Below are 10,751 nucleotides of genomic sequence, written 5' to 3' on the forward strand. Positions count from 1 at the left end.
ATTTAAACATAGTTTAATTTAACCCAAACGTCTTAAAAGTAACAATTATTCTATTCTTTTTGTATTTTTCCAATCATTCCAAACTGCCATCTGTTTGAACTATTTAGGCTTAAACTAGTATGACCAGTTTTAAACAAATTATGCTTAAAATCCCTGCGCAGTATGGGCGGGCGTCACATAGGACACGCCCCCACATCTACAAAACACACGTCCACATCTGCACAAACGCACGGTCCTCCTCTCTAGCGAACCCGGATGTGAGGAGATATTCAGCGCTGTGTCGCCGTGGCACCAGGTATTTCTTTATATTCTCTTCTTCTTTACTCAATATCAGTCTAAAATATATATTCGTTGAGTTACATGATGTCCTTGACTTCATATTATATATCTCTTGCAAGATTTATTATCGTGTTTTTGTTTGCATATTCACCTTAAGCTAAAGGCTACAATCACTTTTTCTGCTGTCATCTCACACCTAAACTTAACACTAACAAGCGTGTAGTTGGCTTCTGGCATATTTTTCAGGCATAATTAGAGGATTTCGGGATTTAAGTGTTCGTTTACATGTTAGATCTTGAGCATTTTGTTGAATATTTTATTGGTTCATAGTCATTTTAAGAAATACTGAAGGGATGGACTGATACAGATATATACATGTAAGTCTTATATGTTGGTTTGTGTTAAACCGGCTTATGAAATAATTAGAATTTATTCATAAACAATTGAAACAATCTTAAACAATTTAATACATTTTAGAATTCTGTGATGTTGAGTTAAATTTAAAATATGTTTATTTAACGGAGCTGAAAGTAGTAAAACATAAATATTTGCTTAGCTGAATCAAGTTACTCTGTGTGTATATATAATAAATCAAATGGATGAGACTCGGAAATATTAATTATGAATCTCATTCTGATTCAGTCAAATATAGGTAAGATAGTCAGCCTGGCCGTTGTTTTGCTGTGTGACTTTTCACAATCGTCTTGATCATGTTGAGTAAGTTCCTGTAGGGCATATAAGTATTGTGTTGGGATTATTTAAGAATGCAGGTGTTTGTAACATGATGACGTCTGATCTCATTTCAGGGGTCTGGATCTCGGTGTGGTGATTGCTGCTTGCAAAGCCATAAGGATGATGCGAGCAGGAGGTTTGTTCCGCTTCTTTCAGTATGAACTCGGTTTAAATTACATTTAACCAAAGGCAAATATTTTCTCTTTTGTCGTGTTTATTATAGCAGTGCAAAAAATGTTTTGCTTTAAGAAACTGAATAATTGCAGCAAACCTAATAACTGTAAAGTGTCTAAAAGTGAACAAAATAGTTGAAATTAGGGGCTTAATGGTGTTGTGCCCATTTTGACCCCTTGCCAGAACAAGTCAGTACCTGATTACATACTGGTAAAAGATGTAAACTATATATATAAAAAAAAAAAAAAATTAAAAAACCACGCCTGTGGGTCCAGCTTGTCTTCCTCTTGTGAGAGCTCTCCAGCCACGTCCACAACGCCAGGGCCAAAACCCTCCATCTGCTGTGGGTGAACCGAAAACAACTGATAAAGGCTCTCTGTGATGTGTGTTGGGTCCCTGCTACAATAGCAGAAATATTCACAAATGTTTACAGAACAAGCGGGAACGCAGCGTGCCTTTAGTTTTCCCTATTTCTGTTTTATCACATGAAAGGCCTTCTCAAGACGTACGGCTGACTCGTCAATAAACTGTGGCCTGTTATGCATCAAACTAATATTGCCGTTGAGACAAAATGCAGTGCAATCCAATTAGCATTTTAAACATTCACTCACTAAAAAAAAAAAAAATCATTTCTGATCCATGACTTAACAACCTGGATTTTATGTTTCAAAACGAAACATGGCTTGAAGAAAACTGCAGTTCAACAGTCCTCATTGAAACAGCCCCTCCTAACTTTACTTTTCGTGAGTGTCTGCAGGACTGTTAAGAGAGGTGGAGGTGTGGCTACTATTTAAAGATGTCTATCAATGCAAGCGTCATTTGCTCAGTACTTGTCTTTTGAATATCTAGGGATTGTGCTGAAAGGTGCTCCACGCATTCTCTTTATCATTATTATTTACAGGCCTCCAAAATATTCTCCAGCCTTTGTTGAAGAGTTCACAGAAATGCTATCAATGATTTGCACACTTGAAATTCACTTTAGCATCTATAAAGTTAGCCTTCGTGCTTTCAACATGGAACTAGCCACAGCTAGACAGGCCTTTTTCTCAAACCTCATAAACAGTAACTTATACAACACTCATACTCGTTTTGCTGCTGTTGAGAGACTGACAAACCCCCCCCAAGTCAGAATTCCAGTGAAATGCTCTCCGACAGCAAATGTAATGAGTTTGCTTCTTTCGTTTCTGATCAATAATATCAGGAAGGTGATTAGCACATCCCCAAGTTATGCAGAGGTCAGACAGGTTCGACCGCAATATCGAACAGAAGATACTAGGTCTGCTTTTGAAAAAATTGATCGCAAAATTCTTGAAGAAATAGTGCATCACCTTAAATCGTCATCCTGCTATCTTGACACACTTCCCACATATTTTTATCAAAAGGTTGCTAAACTGTTTAGAAGCAAATCTCTTAAAAACACCTCCCTTCTTTCTGGGACTTTTCCAAACTCCCTGAAAACTGCAGTTGTTAAACCTCTTCTGAAAAAGAGCAATCTTGATAACACCATTTTCAGCAATTATAGAACAATATAAAATATTCCTTTTTATAGGAAAGATTATTGAAAAGGTAGTCTTTAATCAGCTGAACAAATACTTAAACGGATACCTGGACAATTTTCAATCTGGTTTCCGATCACATCACAGCACAGAGACCGCTCTCATTAAGATAATAAATAAAATCAGCGTAAATTATGATTCTGGCAAAATATCAGTGCTGGTGCTTCTAGATCTCAGTGCTGCGTTTGACACTGTCAATCATAACATATTTATACGGAGATTGGAAAACTGGGTTGGGCTTTCTGGGATGGCACTCAAATGGTTCAGGTCATACTTAGAAGGGAAAGGTTAAAATGTGAGTATAGGAGAGCATAAGTCTAAGTGGAAGTCCATGACGTGGAGTCCCACAAGGCTCAATTCTAGCACCACTCTTGTTTACCCTGTACAGGTGCTGGTCATATAATTAGATTGTCATCAAAAAGTGAAACGTGTATATTATATCCATTCATTACACACAGACTGATATATTTCAAATGTTTATTTCTTTTAATTTTGATGTTTATAACTGACAACTAACGAAAATCCCGAATTCAGTATCTCAAAAAAAAATTGTGAAAAGGTTCAATATTGAAGACACACTCTAATCAGCTAATTAACTCGAAACACCTCCAAAGCCTTTAAATCGTCTCTCAGTCTAGTTCTGTAGGCTACACAATCATGGGGAAGACTGCTGACTTGACAGTTTTCCAAAAGATGACCATTGACAAAAGTTGGGCAAGAAACAAAAGGTCATTGCATAAGAGGCTGGCTGTTCATTGAGCTCTGTGTCCAAGCACATTAATAGAGAGGTGAAGGGAAGGAAAAGATGTGGTAAAAAAAAAAGTGTACAAGCAATAGGGATAACCGCACCCTGGAGAGGATTGTGAAACAAAACCAGTTCCAAAATGTGGGGGAGATTCACAAAGAGTGGACTGCAGCTGCAGTCAGTGCTTCAAGAACCACTACGCACAGACGTATGCAAGACATGGGTTTCAGCTGTCGCATTCCTTGTCAATCCTTGTCTTGAATAACAGACAGCGTCAGAATGAGTCTCACTTCAAAAAGGACTGGACTGCTGCTGAGTGGTCCAAAGTTATGTTCTCTGATGAAAGTAAATTGAGCATTTCCTTTGGATATCAGGCTCTCCGAGTCTGGAGGAAGAGAGGAGAGGCACACAATCCACGTTGCTTGAGGTCCAGTATAAAGTTTCCACAGTCAGTGATGGTTTGCTGTGCCATGTCATCTGCTGGTGTTGGTCCACTGTGTTTTCTGAGGTCCAAGGTCAACGCAGCCGTATACCAGGACGTTTTAGAGCACTTCATGCTTCCTGCTGCTGACCAACTTTATGGAGATGCAGATTTCATTTTCCAACAGGACTTGGCACCTGCACACAGTGCCAAAGTTACCAGTACCTGGTTTAAGGACCATGGTATCCCTGTTCTTAATTGGCCAGCAAACTCGCCTGACCTTAAGAATTTAGAAAATCTATGGGGTATTGGGAAGAGGAAGATGCGATATGCCAGACCCAACAATGCAGAAGAGCTGAAGGCCACTATCAGAGCAACTTGGCTACCATAACACCTGAGCAGTGCCACAGACTGATCGACTCCATGCCACGCCGCATTGCTGCAGTAATTCAGGGAAAAAGAGCCCCAATTAAGTATAGAGTGCTGTACAAGCTCATACTTTTCATACTTTTTAGTTGGCCAAGATTTCTAAAAATCCTTTCTTTGTATAGGTCTTAAGTTATATTCTAATTTTCTGAGGTACTGAATTTGGGATTTTCCTTAGTTGTCAGTTATAATCATCAAAATTAAAACGAATAAACATTAGAAATATATCAGTCTGTGTGTAATGAAATAATATGATATACAAGTTTCACTTTTTGAATGGAATTAGAGAAATAAATCAACTTTTTGATGATATTCTAATTATAAGACCAGCACCTGTATATGCTCCCACTAAGTCAAATAATGAGAGAACAAAATTGCCTATCACAGCAATGCTGATGATACCCAGATTTACCTAGCCTTATCACCAAATGACTACAGCCCCATTGACTCCCTCTGCCAGTGCATCAATGAATTTAACAGTAGGATGTTTCAGAATTTTCTTCAGAAAAACAAGTTAAAAACCGATAGTTTGGTACAGTTTAGGTACAGCAGGGGAAAAAACTAAACATAAAAAAGCCAATTTATATTTAAAAGTGGTTCACTGAACAAATGGCTCTTTCTTTAAATAATGGCTATCATAACTTGTTTCATAACAGATTTATTTAAACATACATTAAATAATAAAGACATCACTAACAGGTAAAGTAAAATATAATTTGTATAATCTAATATTTCTTCAAATGCTCTTCTCCGTACTTAATTTGAATTGACTAATGACTTGAGGTAAATGAAATGCTACATGACATTTTGTTTACAAGCTGTTATATTGCCGTCTTAACGCATTTGAAACTCTGATTGAGCGATTACATGAGGCATGAGATGTTCATTCATATTTATTTAGCATTAAAAATAGTAGTATAGAGTAAGGGATGATCATGTTTGAACCGAGGCGCCTATACAGTGATCTTTCGCACCAAATCAATGAGTCACAACGGCATTTATTGTTTGAATTTCCTGGGAAAAAAAATCTACATAATTTGAAAGCTGAGACTTTTTTTTTTATTTGATCTTTTTTATACAGGACTTTTGAAACTGGCATTGCTGGTTTCTATCTTGTTTCTAGCTGTGTTCCTGGCATTTGAGCTTTTGGAGAGCAAAGTGAATTTTAATTTGGGCAAAGTACTTGGTGAGTTCATGCATGCAGCCATTTTCTGCAACTTCATTTAAACACACAGAACATATTGATCCTAAACTGTACACGCCTTTTGTTTATTAAAGATAATACACTAGATTGGTTAAAGAATGATTTAGCATTTTTAAGTGTTTGACATGGCGCACTGCTATTTGCTAATAGACATCTGTTTCTCTACAGCACGATATGCACCTGCAGAAACTGTCCGTGAGTACATATTTACTTTCTTTTTGTTTTTTTACTACAAATGAGAACTGAGGATGGTGAATGAGTTCCCAGGATTGGATGAACAAGCTCCTCTTGAACCTTTGTTTAGAAATGTGTAGATGCCAATGAGGGAATAAATTAAATGTAATTTGGAGATGTGCAGAAATCAGTAATTCCAGAAGTAGTGAAACTTTCCGGAAATTACATGAATGGCATGTAGGTGTGTTAGATCTGCTTAAGAAGTGTGTAGCAAGACATAATTCAGCGTGAAGGCACCTATATGGTGCATGTGTAAATAATATAAACAATTAAGAAATCGTGCAATCAGAAAGAAGGCAAGAACATAGCCAAAAATGTTGTTTCTCAAAAAGTAAAGACATCTTCGTTTATGGATGTATTGATGTTGTTTTCAGCCACCAAGTCTCCGCACCACAAATGTGGCCTTTCTAAATCATGTCCGGAGGATCATTTTGTCTTCAAGATCACAAGCGGAGCAGCCAGCGTTGTCGGCCCGAAAATGTGTTTTCAGGACAATATGTAGGTTGCACAAAAACTAGAGAAAAAAAGTACAAATACGAACTTTTTTTTGGCTGAGGATGTCCTGAATTCAGTGGAAATGTGAATAATTTGACTGCTGCTGTTTGAACTCTTTCTTCTTTATCTTTTATCAGATTAATGAGTGGAGTAAAGAACAATGTTGGACGGGGTATAAACATTGCTTTGATCAATGGTATGCCTGCTTTTTGTCTACTTTTTTAACTGAACACAGTGACAGTTTGAAGGCAACTGAGAGAAGTTGGCCTGTATTAATCCACTGTCTTTTTACAGGGAAGACCGGCGAGCTCATCAGGACTCAATGGTTTGACATGTGGTCTGGAGGTATATCTTGTTTACATTTATGCATGTTGTATGTGTAAATGCAATCTGGCTTCTCTGTTTAAACCTTTTATTTAGGCCTGTTACAATAACAACTTTTTGTTCTGCGATATATTGCCCCAGAAATAAATGTTATAAACAATAGTATTATAATTTTAAGACCACTTTATGTCACTGAAAATATAATCTTAATATAACAGCATAAGAAATATAACTTTGTATTCTCCTTGTAGCTGGTTGGCTTGGTTCACTGTTTATAGCGCTTCAATTAAGACTTAAAAAAAAAAAATCTCTATGGGAAAAATGAATGGGGAAAAATACTAATGGAAAAAGTCAGTTCAAACCATTTTGTTGTCTGATGCTGCGTTTAAGTCCTCCTCAGACCTTCGTTCTTTGGAGTTGACAAATTGTAATTACGACGTCGGGTGCGTTCAAGTCACTTTGGTCAGAACAAGATGGTGGAGTAAAGTTACCTTCTTTTAATAACTAACAAGATGAAACAACAGGATTTCTTTTTGGTACAGCACCTTGGTCACTGGTGTTGTCAGATCAGAATCACAGAATAATAGTAGTAATATTTTTTTTTTTTTTTAGAAAGCAGTTCGCGAACTGCAACATGCCACATGGCAAATCAAACGATTTTTCACAGATAGGTTCAAAAAAGAAAGCTATAATTTACTAGCTGCATAACAAGAAGTTTATACAACAACTAAAATATTGATTTCGACAAAAAGTTTCCATCAGCAACAGATGCTGCATCCATCAATTCCGCCACGTTTCTCGTTGACACGCCCCCAACTCGGAAACTCTGCGTTTAAAGAAAATTCAGTTTCCCACTTTGTTATTATCACTTTGTGGTGGCACTCATGTGCGTTTTACGATGTATCCGACGTGACTTGAATACACCATGATCACTCACACCACATTCAGACGTAGTGGGAAATGCATACAATCACATTTTTATTGTAATGTTGTCCTCGGACAGTGGTGCAGGACTGCCTTCTCGCCTCTGTCAACCACTGTACTAAAAAAGTAGTCATAGGAGAAATGTGTGAGAATTGTGGGCAGCTACTCATAGGCCCTCGTCTCGTCTAACTGCTTTTTATTTAGCGGTAGTACTCAAACTTCTCGACTTTGATGCCCCTTATGATCCAATATTTGAATGCCCCCTATGCAGGCTAAGATATTTCAGATAATTCTGCTGTAATGAAAAAAAAAAGCTGCTCATTTTCAACTTGTATTTTCAGAAACTAGGAGTCTCAATATATTTAAATGATTCTATAAAATAATTTTATAATTAAAAATGAGAATCATTAAGGTCTATAATTTTAGAACGTCACAAACTGCTATTTATGACAAATGAATATACATTGCTTTTACTGTCATTGATGATTTGAGGAAAAGGTAAAAATTTGTTGTTGTTGTTTTTTTTTTTTTTTTTTTTACTCGCAGATAACAATTTCTTACAGTATTTTTTTAAATTAATTCATTCTTAAATAAAAAAAGTGGCAGTTGTAGAGGGAGAAAATTAAACTAAATTTTAAAGTGCATTTTAAAGCTTAAATTATCTTGAGGCCCATTTGGAAGTGTGTTGAGGGCCCTTAGTGGTTTCCGGGCCCCCCGGTTGAGTTTTACTTGGATGGCATGATACTGATTTTAATACCAGTTGGAAACAGGCCCACTTATGGTTTCATTGGTATGAGCTTGTTTGTATTTGCAAACTGGGTAGAGTCAAGTAACTGAAATATCAATTTGAGTAGCATGAAAAAGTTGTAATCTTTTTAAATGTTTTTTTTCTTGTCTAGATGTCAACCTGCTTATCAAATTCTTGAAGGAAATAGAAGATGGGAGTATTGTCATGATGGCCACTTTTGATGACCCTGCAACAAAGTGAGTCACTTCTCTAAATATTTGGGGAGATTTTTACAGATCTGTATTGGGTTGTCTAATTAATTTTTTTATTTTTTTGTATGTGTGTGAACAGGCTAAACGACGAGGCCAGAAATCTGATAGCAGAATTGGGCAGCTCAAGCGTCGGCATACTGGGATTCAGAGACAATTGGGTGTTTGTAGGGGGCAAAGGGATCAAGACAAAGAGCCCCTTTGAGCAGGTATTTGCTTTATACAGTGATGAAAACATTTAACTTTTCAAAATGTTTAACTTGTTTGCGTGGTGGTGGTCGTGGAGGGTGGGGTGGGGGTCTTTTTACAGTGTTTTTGCAGCACTGAGAACTGTAGCCAATCATAGACTTTGTCTTTTGGGATATTAAATTTTGGGATAGTATTTAGAAAATCATAATAAACCATCTCTTATGTCTCCAGCATATCAAGAACAATGCAGAGACCAACAAGTATGAAGGCTGGCCTGAGGTTTTGGAGATGGAAGGATGCATTCCCATAAAACACCAGTAGAAGGAATTTCTAATTATTTAGCATTTTCATGTTCAGCCTGGAGATGGTTGAAGAATTCAAAATTTAACATATGCAATGTTGTATTGTTCAATTAGCACCGACAATGATACAATTAAGAATACAACAGACTTTAAATTTGATGTTAAACTTGCTGTATTTTAAAATCTTACCATTAGTGCTCCCGAGCATTTGCTGCTCTATGTTTGTACTTCTTTTAAAGGATTCCCAGTACTTTTGACTAGTAAGTTTCCATTACTTTTCTTCTAGTTGTCCATGAACACTAAACTGATTGCACTCATAAAAAGAAATGTATGTCGCCAGGTCAATATTTTACAGCTTAAAATCACCATAGAAATATCGACAACTTTAACCGTTGTGAATTTCCCAGCCCTGGAAATCACATTCTTAACAATGCATGGCTGTTGGAGATTTGATTTGTAGGATTTTTTTGTTAACTGGTCCATAAACAGCAAGTTGTTATCCATTTGTGAGGCTCCAGTGTTGTAAGGAAAAGACAGATGTTGTATCAGGAGATTTACGGCATGTTTTCTTGGGTACAGCCTTTTATATATTTTTCCTCCCAGAAGATGTAGGGAGAGGGTTTCATGTTTATCACTGCACTAAGACACTCTAAATGTTGATCAAACTGGATTGAAGTTAAATGGCTAAGGGCTTCTGTCACCAAAGTGTATTTATTTCTTTATGGTTCAAATATTTATTTTTTTCTGCTGGCAAATTGGACTGCTGGACTTTATTCCTGAAGATAGATAATGAAGTCTTTTTTTTTTTTTTTTTTTTAATCCTTGAATTTAAAAACCGCCCATATTTTCTGCTGTGCAATTGGTTCTTGATTAGTGTTGGGTTTTGACCTTCTACTGTCTACTTTGCCATTTAATCCTTAGCCTTTGGGAATGTTGTTACATATAGCAACTTCAGAAGATTTCTATCCGTTATTGGGTTGATAGTCAATCTGGTTACATGCCATTAGTGTTCATAGCAAACACTGAATATTTAACAGCTACTGATTTTATTCCTAACTGTGCCTTCTGCAGTGTCAAAAGTATGCGCTTTCCTACCAGGTAGTAAAATGTCCCGGAATTATAATGCAAAGTCAATGATTTTATAATTCCCTGCACGATTTTAACGGTTTAGTTGTGGATTAAAACCCATTTATTTTGTAAGAAGACCAGTTATGTGCCTTATTTGCCACACTTAAGTATGCCAAGTGATCTTATCTAGATTTTTCTAGAGTTTTGAGTGAAATCGTTAAAATGGTTATGTTGCATGGCCTTAATGTGTAAAGCTGTTTCGAGGATTAATGTAGTTAAAATTTAATTTAAATCAAGTAGACTTTGTTTTGTGTGGTTGAAGAGTCTTTTGTAATGAAATTAGGATTGTGTTTTTTTTTTTTTTTTTTGTAAAGAAATAAAAGTTTCATATTAAAATGAAGCTGAGCAAATGGTTGTTGGTTTCATTCCTGGGTTTTGTCTTACCTCTGTTTAGATTAAGGCTGAGGACCCCAAGAATAACCCTAGCATCTGTTCTGCCTCATCAAAGCATGATGCACACATCCAAAATGGTACATGTGTCTATAAAGTAGTTTGTGGATTCTTGGAAGGCATCCATTCGGCTCCCATTAGCCCTAAGAAAAGACCAGAGAAGGTTTCAAAGTACACAGCTGCACAAGAAAGCAACGGCAAATTTCACTCCGCCAGCTTAACTACTGAAAAC

The 10,751-nt window shown here is 36.6% G+C and overlaps 1 protein-coding gene across 2 annotated transcripts; it reads left to right on the top strand.

Moving 5' to 3' along the window:
- The first annotated feature begins 125 nt into the window (after nucleotides 1-125).
- On the top strand, nucleotides 126-10,204 carry LOC127974231 (protein FAM3C). Of its 2 annotated transcripts, XM_052577428.1 has the most exons (11): nucleotides 212-295; nucleotides 922-996; nucleotides 1,086-1,147; nucleotides 5,415-5,519; nucleotides 5,706-5,732; nucleotides 6,146-6,269; nucleotides 6,404-6,462; nucleotides 6,561-6,611; nucleotides 8,414-8,498; nucleotides 8,593-8,719; nucleotides 8,931-10,204. In XM_052577428.1, exons 3-11 carry the CDS (start codon nucleotides 1,132-1,134, stop codon nucleotides 9,018-9,020), a joined length of 684 nt encoding a protein of 227 aa, XP_052433388.1. In that variant the 5' UTR covers nucleotides 212-295; nucleotides 922-996; nucleotides 1,086-1,131; the 3' UTR covers nucleotides 9,021-10,204. The 2 variants fall into 2 exon arrangements, with proteins under 2 accessions (XP_052433387.1, XP_052433388.1); XM_052577427.1 differs by lacking the exon at nucleotides 922-996 and having other exon boundaries at nucleotides 126-295.
- The last annotated feature ends 547 nt before the right edge of the window (nucleotides 10,205-10,751 follow it).

This window comes from Carassius gibelio, chromosome A4 (genome assembly GCF_023724105.1).
Source record: "Carassius gibelio isolate Cgi1373 ecotype wild population from Czech Republic chromosome A4, carGib1.2-hapl.c, whole genome shotgun sequence".
In the NCBI taxonomy this organism is placed as follows: domain Eukaryota; kingdom Metazoa; phylum Chordata; class Actinopteri; order Cypriniformes; family Cyprinidae; genus Carassius; species Carassius gibelio.